The sequence below is a fragment of the Peromyscus leucopus genome, chromosome X, assembly GCF_004664715.2.
Source record: "Peromyscus leucopus breed LL Stock chromosome X, UCI_PerLeu_2.1, whole genome shotgun sequence".
Taxonomy (NCBI): Eukaryota; Metazoa; Chordata; class Mammalia; order Rodentia; family Cricetidae; genus Peromyscus; species Peromyscus leucopus.
The window spans coordinates 2,858,955-2,875,365 of NC_051083.1; the positions used below are offsets into that span (position 1 = coordinate 2,858,955).

A 16,411-nucleotide genomic window follows, 5' to 3' on the forward strand; every position below is an offset into this window, starting at 1 on the left:
GAAAGAGAAGAGAAGAGAAGAGAAGAGGAGAGGAGAGGGGAGGGGAGGAGAGGAGAGGAGAGGAGAGAGGGAGAGAGGGAGGGAGGGAGGGAGGGAGGGGGAGGGAGGGAGGGAGAGAGAGAGAGAGAGAGAGAGAGAGGGAGAGACAAAGATGGCAAAGCAATGAGTTGGGGAAGGTGCTAATGCTGAGGGAGCAAGCGTCTAGATGAGAATTAATCATAGAGGTGGTTATTGGGCAAGAGACCGTCCTTATTACAACTCTTGCTGCACGGGGGCATCTAATGATGACAGGGACTCGGGGACAATGCCTAACTGCGGAACCAGGATCCCTGAAAGCACTGACAAGTCTTTATAGCAAGTGTGACCTACCTTTGCCATCTATTCCATTTCCCAGGATGTGTTTACTAAATCTAAGAAGAGGCAAGAAACTAACATGTTTGCAGATAACTGACATGGGCTGTTCTGTCCAGAAAACAGTGTTTGTTCATGGAGTGTTAAGTCTGTATCCCTCACCTTTCCAAAAACACAGAAAGTCAGGAAACAGTCCTTAGGAAACCAAGTTCCCTTTGCTGAGGAATGCCTTCTCCACAGGAAGGACTGTAATCCTTAACGTGTCACCAAAGCTCCACAGGCCTTCTAGCTGCAAGGAATGTAGCCAGGCAGCTGGTTCGTTCTGTACAATATTCTTTATAAAAGATGCTTCCCACTCTTTGCTTCTTTAAGTCTGATCTTGGCTCAATGTTACTTGCTCAGCCAAGCATCCCTCACCCTCTACCCTAACCCCAGTCAAGATTAGGTCTCCTGTCGTCACTTTAGGTGTATATGTGTAATTAGCCGATTAACTGCCTCATCTGCTCCAAAACTGGAGACTCTCTGAGAGGGGGAGATCATTTACGGCTTTTCTCACCATCAAACATCACCTGCCCAGGGCTGATGAATCAGTCAGTGAATTTATTTGTCCTTATGTAAATTATGGAGCTTCACAGTGACTCAATTGCTTTTCCAAACGATAACAATTTTTATCCACAGCAGTAACCTTAGACATTTTAGCAGAAGCCCTTGAGTGCTCGCGATGCTGTGTGCCACTGTTCAAGGGCATGTGTTTTCCAATGACAGCTATTACAAAACACTCTAGTTCACACATCACATTGTTGTAACACGGGATGGACATCTTTCCCATCGAATAGTAGTTTCAATTCCCCTCCTAAGAGATGATGTGCACCTCTGGGGCTGCACTGACCAGTAGAGGGCAGCAGAATTAATGTCAAGTGACATCTTTAAAGCTGGGTGATAAAGACAAAACTGCTTTCAAGAGGTCCCTAGAAATGTTTATAGATTCTGCTGGCTGTCTCAATGTGAGGAAGCCCAGGCCACAGGGAGGCTATACGGAGATTTCAGGCAACTGTCTAACAGGTGAGTGGGCCCCCTTTCGGGTGCTTTTGTTTACCAAATGACTTGGTCCCCCTGGCCTCACAGACCTCTCTCTGCAACCCAGCTTGTATGTTTTGTGGCTTGAGAAAAATACAATTGCGATCATCAAGTTAATCTCCACTTCCTTCAGCATCAGACATTACCTGCAATCTCTCGATGATATTTCGGTAGTCTCTGGAAGCGGCTAGAACAGAGTCTCTTCGAGCAGCGTTGCGGGCTGATAACCGCCAGTTCATGGCTGTTTTCTGAACAATGTTGTGTGACTTCAGGAAGAGGTTGTTGACTTGGCTGTCCAGGTCAACAGGAATGGCTATGGCCCGGCTCTTGGCTGCAAAAGAGACAGATGACCCGTGACTCTACAACTTTCAGAGCGGCAGGATATGGGTTTTGATCCTCAGCAGCCACTAGGCCCAATTTTTTTTTCCATGCCTATAATAAGGCAAGCATATATGGTCTGGTGAAGACAGAGAGGGAGCCTAACCTTTAACCATATTTTTAGGTTAGGATTTCCCAGTTCCAATTCTGGGGACAGGAGCAACCATGAACACGAAAATGGTACCAAGTGATAAAGCTTGGGGAAGACAAAGGAACAGCTCAATGTCAGCTTGCTTTTTAAACGAATGGCTTCCTATCAATGCCCACGTGTTTGTACATTTTAAGAATTATCTAGACAAACAACTTGCTAGGCCAGGGAATTGTTTTTAACCAATGTTGTTGTCCTACAAAAAGCTGACTTCTGACGACCAGAACATAAACAGCACCTATACTGTAGGCTCTTCTTCCCCTCCCTAAAAAGGGACAACTCACTCTCACCATGAGAAAACACAGTGAAATCCACCATAGGGATACAAGAAAAGACACTTGGCCAGTACTTGTTTATCAAGACTGTCAAGGTCATGGATAACAAGAAAAAAGCAAGAAACTGTCACAGACCAGACTGGGGACCTGACAGTTGAGTATGAGACAGACGTGGAGGTATACCCAGGTGCAGAAAAGGGACACTGATGGAAACATTAGTGAAATCTGAATCAAGCCTAGAGTTTAGCTGGGGACAATGTATTGGCGTCGTTCTCTAACTTTTGACAATGTGCATTAGCAATGGGGATGTGGATAACTGAGGAAAAAGGTGGGGAGGACACAGAACCCCACCGCATCTGTTTGTAACTTTCCCATGAACCTGAAAGCAATTCTAAATATAAGTTAACCTTAAAAAGGAAGCTCAGATGAACACTTCTGTGTGGAGACTCCTCCCCAAACCAAAGGAACCATCTCTTGTCTTCAGTGTTTTAAAAAAACTGGAAATAGAAAGTATTCTCTACTGCCTGTGTGTCTGACTGTAAAAAGAACTGAAGCATTCTGAAAGATGTGCTAGAGGGCAACCTTTTTTTTTTTTTTTTAAATCTCAATAGAACATACAATGTACAGGGAAAGAATTGATAGTTAGTCAATAATTTCCTAACAGTTTACTCTATTAAGTGGAAAACAGTGGGAGAAAAATATAATATAAAAAAGTAGGGGACACCGTTTACACTCATCTCTGTTAGAAAATCCGTGCGTGCCCTGGAGGCCAGAGAGATGGCTTAGCAGTTAAGAGCACTGGCTGTTCTTTCCAGAGGACCCGGGTTCAATTCTCAGCGCCTACATGGCAGCTCACAACTGTCTGTAACTCCAAGATCTGACACCCTTATTCAGACATACATTCAGGCGAAGCATCAATGCACATAAAATAAAAATAGAGAAAGAAAGAAAGAAAATCTGTGCTCTGGCTAAGTTATCTAGAACTGAACAACACACACTGGGCTTCAGGTATGGTTTTAGTCAGAAGGTGGCCATTCCCAAGGGGCACAGGACTAAGTTTGGGGAGTCAAATCGGCTGGGTGTTTTGGCGCAGGCATCTGCTCTCTGTTTTTGTTTCCTTTCAGTTCCAGAAACTGTAGCCAGGGCCTCATGCAGATGAGGCGAGTTCTCTACCACTGAGCTGTGCTCTTGCTTTCTCTGTATTATTCCTGCTGAGACTACTGAATGATGTAGCTTCTCTAATCAAATGTAGTCGGCCATCAAGCCACTGGCTTCCTCATATTTGAATCAACTAACTTACGGGGCAAGGACTCACTCAGACATTCCAGCCTGAACAGCACGTCACATCTGTATAAACTGCTGTCCAGTCTAAAGAAAGCAGAGGGTCATCCGGGCATTCTCTCAGCCTTATCTCTTATCTCTCTCTCACACACACACACACACACACACACACACACACACACACACACACACACACACTACCTGTCATATGAGAGGATAAGAATACAAGAAACCAAGCAGGGCCTAAAAAACCAAGGCAACTGGTCCTCACAAACATACCCAATGCTTGTTCAAAGCTACATCGCAGAACACAGAATTACTTATGTTTATCTTCTGGTCACTACGGAAAATTTCTTTCCTGTAAAGCACCCATTCGTTCCTAAGGAACACCCTTTCTGGCAAGTGTTACTCTTGCTCTTTGCCAGGACCTGGGGATCTAGTTCAGTCCCACAACTTCTCACCTGGGGTGGGAAGTGTATTCCTTTGCATAGAACTTATGGAAGGTGGGGAAGGGGTAAGATCGTAAGTTGGTTTTGTTTTGTTTTGTTTTCTAAGTAGCTGCTGTAGAAGTAAAAGAAGAAAAGTGGTCAGCAAGGGCAGAGGGAGAAGGGCCAGAGAAAGGCTAGATTATGGGCATCCACAGGGTAACTATAATTTATAGCAATTGACCAGCTGCTTCAAACTAATTAGAAGAAAGAAGTCTTATTTTCCTAGCACACAGGAAGCTAATTACCCTGACATGCTGTACTCCAGAAATACGTACAATGATGGTACCACTTAAACTTTTCTGAAAAGGGCTGGGGTGCAGTTGAGTGCTAGAGTAATTGCCTAGTATGGAACAGGCCCGGGTTCAATATCTGGCATCGCAGGAAGAAAAGGGGCGGGCAGGATAACTGCCTTTTAGAACGGCCTTTGAGGGGATTGGGAGCTAGGGAGTGAGGAGAGGAAGGAGGACCAGCCACTGCGCAGGGAGATGAGAACAATGCGGCCCTTGTGGGAAGGGTTGCTCCTTGGGATCTGACGGTGCTTTATGAGAAGAAAGTTTGCATATAGCAAAATGCATCTGCTAGGGTAAACAGACTCATGCTCTCAATGAGGGACTTCCCGGGGCCTTGAATATCTTTGCGGATTGTCACTTGCCAAGAACTGTCTGACTTTGAACTAGGGAATCTTATTTTTCAAGGACTCACTGGTTCTTACTGTGCTGGCTTGGCACAAACAGAGGCTGAGGAATCACGAAGAACCGGGTCTGGCTCTGCAGCTTCCTTCCTTACAAGAGGCTGGGTAAACAGCCGGCAATTCATTTGCATCCCATTGTAAGTGATTTGGTACCTTACCTACATCAGAGAGCACCCGGATACAGCTCTCCACGGAGGCCTTCTGGCTCGGCATTAACCAGTTGCAGTGGTAAACCCTGAAGACACCTTGCAGGAGTTGCACAAAGACAGGCTGGCGCGTCTGGAAGAAGGAGAGGCAAGGTGAAGAAGACTGTGCAGAACACTGATGATCTGGTTAGAAACAGACGCTGTCCTGAATCAAAAGCTAGTGGGAGGACTCCAGAAGGGCAAGGGGCTGCATTCCAGATGTTTCTAGTAGTACAAAGAGCCACATCTTAAAGGCTTGGTCTCCAGAAGGCACCTCTGGAATGAGGTGGGACGAAGGAAGAGTCCTTCAGACATGGGAAGAATGCCTTTCCTTGACAGGGGTTGTGAGCCCTTGGCCTCCTCTTTGCTCTTTTCACTTTCTTGTTTATGAGCTGTCGAACAGGCCTGCCCCACAGATGCCATGATATACTGCCTCATCCCATGCCCAAAGCACAGGACCAACTGATCGTGGACAGAAACTTTCTCAAAGCTAATGAGGCAAAATCAATCTTTTTCTCTTTCTAACTTAATTATTTCAGGTTTTTCATTGTAGTGACAGAAAGCTAATGAACACAGTTCCTAGAGGACAAGAAAAAGTCAGGATTATTTGAAAGCAATAAAATACCATTATTACAAACTTGACGTTATTTATTTTTATGCATTTTAAACTTGGTATTATCTAAATAATTCTGACCACAAGAATCAGCAGTGAAATCAAACTCCACAAACAGTAACCTCATCCAGCTACGAACTAGCTGAATTACTGCAAGTCAATAGCTTCACCTTGGTGTTAGCTTCATCCAGTACATAAGGTAGATCACAGTAAACTGCCCTAAACTTTCCTCCAAGCTCTATGTCCTAAGAGCAGAATCCAGACTAGCCTTAAACTCACAATTCTTCTGCCTCAGCCTCCCAACAGCTGCACTATAGGCACATGTCACCGTGCTCAGCTGGAGTTTGTATGTTTAAAACATTTTTTTTACATTTATTTATTTATTATTTATTTATTTATATGCATGCATGTGTGCCATGGGGAAGTTAGTACTGTCTTTCTAGCATCTGGGCTCTAAGGATCAAACTTAGGTTCTCAGGCATAATGGCAAGTGTCTTTACTCATTGAGTCATCTCACTGGCCCTAGAAACTGTCTTTTTAATTCACAAAAAAGAAATGGTACATGATGTTATCCAGAATCTACTCCCTTCCTTGCTTATGGCAGTGTCTTCACTGATATAAAGATAACCCAGCTGTGCTGGGCAGTGTCTATAAACATTCATTTAACACAGCACACTGGGTACAAGGAAGCTACCTTCCATGAGAAGACCTCTCTGTGAAGGTCTAAGTTCCTACTCCCTGTAAAGTAAGAGAATGCACACATCTACTGAATTAGATACTGACTTTCTGGATGCTTTTTTAAATGGTGATTTTTATCTCTCCCCAAATGACAGCTTTGGATCTACCAGGCAAAGGTAATTGTTAATGATGAGCCAGACCATGGTCATCTGTTTGGGGCAGATGATCCTTTCAGCTTCACTAAAAACCAGCAGACTGGAGCAAAGAGAAAAGGAGTGGGAATTCTAAAGGCATTTCTGTGATGAAAGAAAAGGAACCGTACTGGAGGAGGAGAGTCCATTGTAAGAAAAGGAAACAGAGTCATAGAAAATTCAGTTTCCTCTGTAAATGGGGTTCATGTATCTTCCCTTTCTTAAGTGTAGAATGCAAGCCAGCATGTCATGCATGATCTCATTTGGGCATGGATAATAATTATGTGACATGGAAGTCACCTTCGTGTTATAATGAAAGACAAAGGCTAGGGAGGGTAAAATTACCCAGGAGTGCTGAGAGGGGCCAGCAGGGCACTGAGTCACCCTGTTCCCCCATTCAGTTCACCTGGGACTGAAACCTTCAGGAAGCACATCCCGTCCTGCACTCCCACCATCCAGCACTAAGCTTCATTACTCATAGAGGTCAAGGGTGCATGGAGCCCGCGGAACTGGCAAAGGAACCTAGAATCAGCTCCTAAGTTTGGTGGCTTTTTCTTAGCTCCTGAGTTTATACAGGGGCCCAAACAAAACAGCCACGGGCCCTGAGTGCTTCCCCCTGGCCAGGCCCTGTGTTAAGTACTTCACAAATATCTCATTCAGCCTCAGGGTGATCCTGTGAAGGAGGAGGTGACACCATTGTAAATGCTGAACTTGGGATGAGAACCCTAAAGTCTAACTCGGAGAAGTGCCTATCTGTTACTCAATCACCTGAGCCAGTGTTTATGAACCAACTACTTGCTCCTGTCCGATACCTGGGGATGTAAAAGATGACCTAACGGGTCACCAGTAGCTGTCTCCTACCTGCCAAAGGCAACAGGCAGCCTGGTGACATGCGCTCACTTGATTCCTTGGCCAGAATGACAGGGCTACTCCTATGGCTGGTACATTGTTTGATTGGATGGGTGATCAAAAGCAATACAGGGATCGTGACAATTTCAGGATGTGTCCACGAGGGGGTGCTATTTCTAAGTGGTGGAAGGCTAGGGAGGCCTTGTGGAAGGGACAGTGGGGTAGCGGCTCCTCTCCATCCCTTGCTCCTTCCTTCTTTTCCTTCTTCCCTCTGCCCACCTCTCTCTCTCTGCTCTAGTTCAGTTCATTTTGCAGCTCCATGTAATCCCGTTTTCCCTTCCCAGAACAGAGCTGAAGCAAGCGCCTCACTGTAATGTGAAACTAATTTAGTTGGCCATCACCCACGTACTAAGCCTCTCTCTCCTTTCCTAGATCCTGAGGTCCTGCTTGGTTCGGAATCCTCTCCTGCCTGCACCTTCCTCTGGCCTCTCTCACCTTCCCCCTGGAGTCATTCATGTTCTCCTCTGGCCCGCTGAAATCTCTTCTGCACTGTCATGGCTAAGACTTAAGTCTACTTTTAATCTTTGGTCATTACCACTCTTCTGACTCTCAGAAATTCAAGCACTCACTCAAAGAATTGATAACTAGGTGCCCACAGTTAATCAAGGACCCAGCAATGTCAGGGAGACATCAGTCTACAGACTAGTACAGGCTTCTACATTTGAACCACCTGCTGTGTGCTAGGCACTGTACAGAATGTTTCAGATAAACACCACCTCTCATTCTCACAGAGAATGGGAAGTTGATATGATATCCCTCGTGGACATATAAAAGAAGTCCTGAGCCAGGTGTGGTGCGGTACCCTTGAGAGAGGGAAGCAGGAGGATCAGGAATTCAAGGCCAGCCTTGGCAACACCATGAGTCTGAAGCCACTGCAGGCTACATAAGACCCTATTTCAAAATAGAAAGAAGGAACAGAAGCGAAGCCATGGAAAGGGAGGGGAGTGAAGGAGAGGGAGGGCACTGGAAAGTCAGTGACCTCTCCCTCTTAACAGAGAGTGTATGGGACAGAATGGTGATTTGAATACAATCTGTCTTGCTCTAAAGCCTCCAAAACTCTCCTCTTCCTCCCTTGATTCTACGTTTCCAAGCTGACTCTTGGACACTTCACTTCGCTGGCAGCTCAAAGGCGCTACATCTAATGCCAACTTCACCGTTTTTGTCCCTGGCATATGTGGAGGGAGGGAGAAGGCACTGAGATCTAGCGAAGGAGAAGACATGCCTCACAAAAGAAAAGTACAGGAGGCTACAGGACCACCACAGGGAGTGTCCGTTAGCAACGAATGAACTGCTCAGCAATCTGTCAGCCACTTCTTTCAAATTAGACTTTGAACTCTAGATACACGTGGATACTCTATGCCGCAGACGGGACTCAGAACATTTGTCATTTGAAGATTTACTTCGTTTGTAATTCGTGCTTATTAGTTAGTTAAATTTGCTCCACAACAGGGAATAGTAGCAGCTAATGTGAGAAGCCATAATATAAGCACCATTTGAAGCTTTATTTTGGAGTGAGTGTGTGTGTGTGTAAGCACACATGCACAAGCATGTACATTCCTCTCTCTGTGTGTGTGTGTGTGTGTGTGTGTGTGTGTGTGTGTGTGTGTGTGTGTGTGTAGGTGCATGTGTTCAACAGCACAGTTGCAGAAGTCAGAGGACAATTCTTAGGAGTTGGTTCTCTCTTGCTGCAGGAATTGAACTCAGGTCATCAGGCCCGTGAGTAAGTGCTGAGCCATCAGCTGGCCCACAGTACACATTTTTGGTTTTCAAAACTGTTCCATGATCTCTGGGGGCATTGTCACAGTGACTGTCACTTTATACTACAAGAGAAGCAGGTCTGGCCTTACTAACCACGGCACTTTCCTGGTTGGTACTTCATGTCAAAACACAAACATATGTGCCTGGCTGCTAATGGGCTCCTGCTCCACTTCTCAAGTATGTACAGCCACGGTAACTACATTCCTCTATGGCTTAACTGCTGGTGTTTAGTTATTTGAAGTTTCTCAACAGTGTTTAAGAGAATGTACTTTACTGAGTAGATCATACTTAGCTTTAGGGTCAGGACAGGGCTAAAATCATGGTGACTGTCACTTGGCATCTGAGAGCATGGCTGGGAATAACAGCTGAAGTGTCTGAGCTATGTTCACTCCACGGCAAAAATCCATCTACTTCACAGCCTGTGTTAAAAGCTTACATGAATTCTTTTTTTTATTTTAAATTATTTTTAATTATGTATAAGCATATGCACGCAAGGGCAGGTGCCTACACTGGCTCTATCCTAGAGCCAGAGTTACAGTGTGTTGTGAGCCACCTGATGTGGGTGCTGGGAATTGGACTTGGGTCCTCGGGAAGAATAGTACATGCTCTTGACTGCTGAGCCATCTCTCCAGTCCTAAAATAACTCCTTTATAGTTACTGAAATACAGAAATCCATTGTACAAATACTATATTGGCTATTATGCATCACTCTTCTCTTGGAGAATTTACATGAGCTTTTTATTTATTTTTATTGGAGAATTTAGACTTTGTAATTTGTCTCTTGCTCAGCCATCCTAGTCCAATCATCGGTCCGTGACAAGGACAACTGGTGACAGAGCCGAGTCCCGCTTTCACTCTGTCGCCGGGACAACGGGCCTGCGGTCACTGCTGTAGTGACCAACTCAGGCGTGAGTTGTACAAAGCAAAGTGCTGTGTTCGGTTGGAACAGCGAAGACGGCCCCTAGATCTACAGAGGTCAGGCTTTGACAAGGTAAGCCCAGGGCGAAGCTCCGGCAAGGCGGCACAGTTGGAGAAGGCGTCACAGAGAATCCCATGTGAACGGTGCCCCACAGAGCTGGTGAGGTAGCAGCCCTTGTGTTCTACTGAACGACCTCCCACCTCAGCCACAAGGCACTTCTTTTTTTTTAATAGCTTATTTATTCAAAATAGTTCTCTTACCTTATTCACAGTTTCAAGTTTAAAATGAAAAAATGATAGATAGTACCTATTCTTTACCAATATCACATAAAGTCAAAGAAAAGTGAGTCCACAAGGCACTTCTGAGGGATTCTAGGTGTACATACTCGAAGAGAGAGTTCTCAGTATTTGGAGATTACTGAAGAGAGGTTGGAATCAAAGAATTTTAGGTATAATCAATCTTGTGTGTCCTTGGGTTCTCCATCTGCAGAATTAATCAAGGACTGAAAATATCTGAAAAATGATCAGATCTGTATGGGATTCATACCACATTTTTCCTTGTCTCAGCCCCTGAACAATATAGTAGACCTACTACTCACACAGCAGTTGCATGGTACAGGTCATTGTAAGTCTTCTAGAGTTACCTTACAGTCTTCAGGAACATGTGGGTAGGTTTTATGTAAATTCAATGTAAATTGTAGTAGATTCTATATAATTACTACACCATTTAGTATTCAGGACTTGAGCATCCCTGGGTTTCAGTATGTGAAGACAGGGGAGGTCCCAGAGCCAATTCCTATAGCTACTATGGTCAACTGCATTTCTGCTCCCAAGAGTCCCCGACAAAGCAACCTTCTATTCCGACTTTGCAGAGTAGCTCATTACAGCAGTTACCCCACGCTGCCTAGGCCTGGACTGCAGATGACCACATGACAACCGTTCTGCCAGAGGCTGCCCGAGGCAGTTCTCACCTGCAGAGTGGTACTCTGGTCTGAGAAGGGAGAGCTGAAGAAGGTTGTGACAATGCTCATCACGATTTCAGTGACGTACTTCTCCAGAATCGAGTCTGCGTGCTTCCTGTCACTCGTGTTGTTACAGGCCTGGAAGACAGTCGCATGCTGGAAACGCCTGCTCCAGAATATTGAGAAACCCATCGCCTCCCCCAGTGATCACCAATCGCAGGACAGAGGTAAAGTTCTATAGGTCAGAATTTATCCCAGCAAGAAGTAATTAGAGCAAATAAGTAAATAAACAACATATACACTGTGGAAAGAGAAGAAAACCCAGCTTGAGGAGCATGACATAATACAGAAGAATAAAATTGGAGACTGCATGGCCAGCCATTCATCCCACTTCCTGCCTGTACCCAGCAAGTCTGAAACCTTGAAGAGCAGCAAATGGGACCTAAAGCAGAGCAGCCAATTTCCCTTAAAGGTAAACTGCCCCCAGATAAGTTAACCGCCTGCTCTCTGTCGCCCACATAATGAGGAGAGCCTAATGTTCCATGGGGCCCTATGCTCTTTAATCAAATTTTACTGAGATGCAGTTTGAAATAGGAGGCCACAATGTGTAATATCTGACCTCATGGGTTTGGAATGAGAAAATGCCTTGGATTTTACCTATCTGCTACTTAATTTTTCTGCTTAGAATAAGAGTAGCCCTTTATAAGGTTAAAGAATAAATTTTAAAATAAATTTATTAGTTCTACACCTTGAGTTATAAAAACCACTTATAATACAAAATAAAACACGAAATTATTAAAAAGAAAACCAATAAGGATTAAAAATAATCAAGGCTTATGAACAGACTCACAAATTCACAGAATAAAATCCACAGTTGTTTTTTCGGCATTTCTGAACAAGGATGACAGTCACATGCCCATGTGTATACACACACACACGCACACACACACACACACACGAAAGCCTCACCCTGCAGATGTCCACGAGGAAATTCTCAAACAATTTCCACATGTGATTGCTTGTGTAAATCTCCTTCATTTCCACCTCTGTGTCCACATAGCAGTGATTGAGGAAGTTAATGTAAGCAATTTTAACCTGTAGGCAGAAGTAGCTTTTGTGAAAACCCATCTCGGTACCCGAGGAGCCCACGAGCTCCATCCTCCTCACAGTGAGGCACAGTGCACAGCGTCACTCCACTTCCCCTGCTGGCTTTTGTTTCTGTGGCCTTTTGATTTTCTAAATTCACAATTATAAAATTCAAAACCATGAAGCTTTAGGAAGAGAATGTTTTTTGTTTTTTGAGACAGGGTTTCTCTGTGTATTTTTGGAGCCTGTCCTGGAACTCACTTTGTAGACCAGGCTGGCCTTGAACTCATTGAGATTGATTAAAGGACTGTGCCACCACCACCTGGCAAGAGAATGTTTTTATGGTCTTGAGATAGAATCTGGTGAAAAAACTCTGACCAAATTAGAGGCTCGGGTTCGACAGCACTGTTCCCATTTGGGAAGACACCATTAAGTATGACATTGCTCAGGCTGGGAGATGTTTGCAATGAGGGAAGCGGGGAAGACATGACCTATGTCCACACAAAACGTGAATGTAGATGTCCCCAGCAGCGCCCTCTATAACGGCCAACGGTGGAAACAGCACAAAACTGTATTGGCGTCGGCTGGAGAAACAAAATGTGGAATTGGGATATAAGGAAGATTACTTGGCAATAATCAAGTACCAATGCCTGTAAAATTTGTGCAAGCTGTGAAAAACTATGCTAAGTGCAACAATCCAGCCAGAACAAGCCATGCAGGTGTGATTTCATTTATACTGAATGGCCACAAGAGGCAGAGAGAAATCTGTGACTATCTAGGCCAAGGGGAACTGAAGGAAATGGAGTGGCTACCAGCTAGTCTGGGCTTCTTTGGGGGGTGGGGGGTGGGGCGGTGAACAGAGGATGACTACACAACTTTGTGAGAACACCCACTGATTGGTACAGTTTAAATGAGTGAATTACATGGTACATAAGTACTTAGAAAATTAACTGAGCACCAGCATCACTCCACAATGAGCCAATCGAAAGCAAAGGGACCAGACAGTATCAAGTGTTGGCAGGGCTGTGGTGCAATGAGAGCTCTTGAGGGAGGAGGGATATCAAGGAAAGCAAGTCTTCCAAAATTAGACATCACCAGATGTCTTGCCGAAATGTCCCCAGTGGTCGAGTACTAGGAAATGGAAACAACCTAAATATCCTTAAACTGATGGATGAATAACAAAAGTGTAGTATAGATACACAATGGAATTCTAGTCAGCTATAAAGAAACATGAAATCGTGAAATTTTCAGGTAATGGATGGAACTAGAAAATATTATATAACTGAGATAATACAGACCTAGAAAGACAAATGCCATTTTTCTCTTATCTGTGAGGCCCAGATCTTTAGATGTGAGTGTACTGTTTGGAGTAACTACAGACACCAGGAAGTTAAAAGGAACCATTGTAACAAGTATTTTTGTCCGGCCAGCCAGCTCCCAAATAATGAAATGGAGACTTATGAAAGCTCAGCCTATAGCTTGGGGTTGTCCCTAACTAGCTCTTATAACTTATATTAACCTGTTTATATTAATCTACATTATACCACGTGGCATCACCTTTCTTCCAACTTGCATCTCCTGTTTCCTCTCCCCATCTCCTGGTTTCTCCTGCACACCTATCTTCTTCCTTCTCTTCCTGTCTCTCCCTGGAAATTCTGCCTATACCTCCTGCCCACCTGTGGGCCATTCCGATTTTTTATTACACCAGTCACAGCAATACACCTTCACACAGTGTCCAAATATCCCACAACAAACCACGGTGAGAGTGGGATATAGTAAAACACAACTGCTATAGAGAAGGGAATGGGGAAAACAGGCAAGGAGATTGACTTCTCTGTTGGTCTGTCTGAAATAGAGCTTTACTGTGTATCTTTGGCATTTGCTAGGTAGCTCAGGCTAGCCTCAAATTCATGGCAATCCTCCTGCTCCTGTCTCCTGGGATAATTGGCATATGCCACCAAACCTGGCTTTGAAATTATACACCAGTTTTTATTTCTTACAGTTACCCATAGTTCCCAAAATTTGTAGAATGGTCACTCATTATTTCTGTACTAAGAGTTTTTGCTTGAAAGGATTAACCTACAGGTGAAGGATATCTCAATCCATTGTTAGCCTCACTTCTAGGCAGTTCATTGGGGGCACATCCTCTCTGAGTTGTATTAGTTCCACAGCCCTGATGCTTTTAGTCCACTCACTATGAAGAAGCAGAGGCTAATTTGCCTCCTGTTCTTCTCACACAAAATCAGTATCTAGGAAAATACCAGTGGTGTGAAAATTTTTTGCAACATGAGCTATAAGGTGTTAAACTCAAGGTGGCTTACCAGGCCAGCCACCATGTCTCCACTCAGCCACGGCCCCATATGTGTCACAGAGCCCGGGAGACAGGTGCCCTTAGGTGCTGTGGGATGGTCTGTATGTCAAATTGTTCTGATTGGTTAATAAATAAAACACTGATTGGCCAGTGGCCAGGCAGGAAGTATAGGCGGGACTAACAGAGAGGAGAATTGAGGTAACAGGAAGGTGGAGGGAGACACTGCCAGCCGCCGCCATGACAAGCAGCATGTGAAGATGCCGGTAAGCCATGAGCCACATGGCAAGGTATAGATTTATGGAAATGGATTAATTTAAGCTACTCAAAACAGTCAGCAAGAAGCCTGCCACAGCCATACAGTTTGTAAGCAATATAAGTCTCTGTGTTTACTTGGTTGGGTCTGAGTGGCTGTGGGACTGGAGGGTGACAAAGATTTGTCCTGACTGTGGGCAAGGCAGGAAAACTCTAGCTACACTTAGGGCCAAGCTGCTCACCTCGGGGATGCAGTCTTCATGAGTGACCACACGAACGATGTCATCAAGCGGGAGCAAGGAGTTGCACTTGATCTCTGTGTACACATTCTTGCCCTCTGTGCACACAGCCAAGAGCTCCACCAGATGGATATGGTACATGAGAGGGCTATTCTCATCCATCCGGTCACGCTCGGACCGCATCATCTGGATCAGAGTCTGGAAAGAGGCTCTGTCATTGTAGAACACGAGGACATCCTCTCCAGAATTGACAAGCTACACAGAGAAAAGTGTTCATTGGGGTTACAAGCTTTCAGGAGTGAGGCAACCTTACAAAATTCTATGTGTACAAAGACAGACTTTGAGCAAGCTATGTCTGTATCACTAAACTCATCTAGATCCCACTTGTTTCTTGACTGACCAAACATTTCTTAACAGCATCACGTGAATCCAAGGACACAGAAGTAATCATGGTGGTCATAACAAATCTACTAGGGGAAGACCAGGCTGTACACCAGGACATTCCATGGAAACAGACTGCTAGGCCCGCACTCTCAGGCTATTGTTTTTCTAGCTTAAATATTTCCATCTTTTGGTATATTGTAGAAGGCTTCCTGATGCAAATCTTCCATCCAATGTCTTATCTCTTTAATCATAAATAATCCACTTCTAACAAAGATGTGTTCCTTTCAGCCCTCATCAAAAAGTTGAGTCATTTTAGCTAAGGATGGTGATGCCTACCTATTTGTCTCCTAGGATGTGGCTTCTAACAAACCTATTTTACTATACATCAATTTTAGCACTATACGAAGCACAAAAGTTTAAAAAAGGGTTGGCACAGAAGTCAAAATAAAGTTAATAAGTACAATGTACTCACTGCCAATGTATCCTCAACTCAGTAGGTGCAGGATTTTATTTTTACTTTTTAGAACTACTAGGGATTGAGCTGAGGACCGTATGCATGCTGGTCAAGTACTCTACCACTGCGTCACTTCCCCCAGGAGTCTATTCGCTTATTAGCAACCAGCTTTAATGAGTACTAGTCAAGGGTCTAGATCCCAGACAAATACTTTTGCTAGGTTACTTAACCTCACTGTGCCTCAGTTTCTTTTCTAAGTAAAAATAGGGACAAAATGCAACCCATGACTCAGAGTTTTGTTGTACAGAATAAATAAATGATCATGTACAAATTTCTCAGAACAATATGCAGACTGTTTTAGGCCTGAAGTAAATGTTAGCTACTATTGTTGTTATCACTACCTCATTTAGTCCACACAGTACATGAAGACACTCATTTAACAGAAATGCCCAGAAATCTTGAGCTATCAAGACATGAAAGCCAACACATGTAAACAACGCAGCAGGCATTTGTACCCTAGGCTGATCCAACTCTCCTGGCCTTGGAGCCATGGATGTAGATAGCACAATAAATCCAAGTACAGGGTGAGTTTACTCAAATCCCATGGGAGCCATCATCGTGTTTGAAGGAGGGGCCTTCCTAATCAAAGACCATGTTCACCACACAGAACCAACTTCCGCAAACAAACAAATGAAACTTCTGCCTCCACTCTGCAAACCAGATGCTCCTTGTGAAATACTAAGTTGAAACTGTTCAAGCGAATTAATTAGGTAAGTAATTAA

At 44.3% G+C, this 16,411-nt stretch overlaps 1 protein-coding gene across 13 annotated transcripts in view; it reads right to left on the reverse strand.

The window, feature by feature from the left end:
- Positions 1-16,411, reverse strand: part of Itpr1 (inositol 1,4,5-trisphosphate receptor type 1) — a 343,325-nt gene that overhangs the window by 133,784 nt on the left and 193,130 nt on the right. For all 13 annotated transcript variants that reach the window (XM_028867566.2, XM_028867579.2, XM_028867576.2 and 10 more), the window contains 5 exons: positions 14,795-15,046; positions 11,873-11,998; positions 10,913-11,041; positions 4,848-4,968; positions 1,575-1,759 (listed from right to left, as the gene is read on the reverse strand). In XM_028867566.2, the coding sequence (XP_028723399.1) occupies positions 1,575-1,759; positions 4,848-4,968; positions 10,913-11,041; positions 11,873-11,998; positions 14,795-15,046 (813 nt within the window). The remainder of the gene's footprint in view (positions 1-1,574; positions 1,760-4,847; positions 4,969-10,912; positions 11,042-11,872; positions 11,999-14,794; positions 15,047-16,411) is intronic.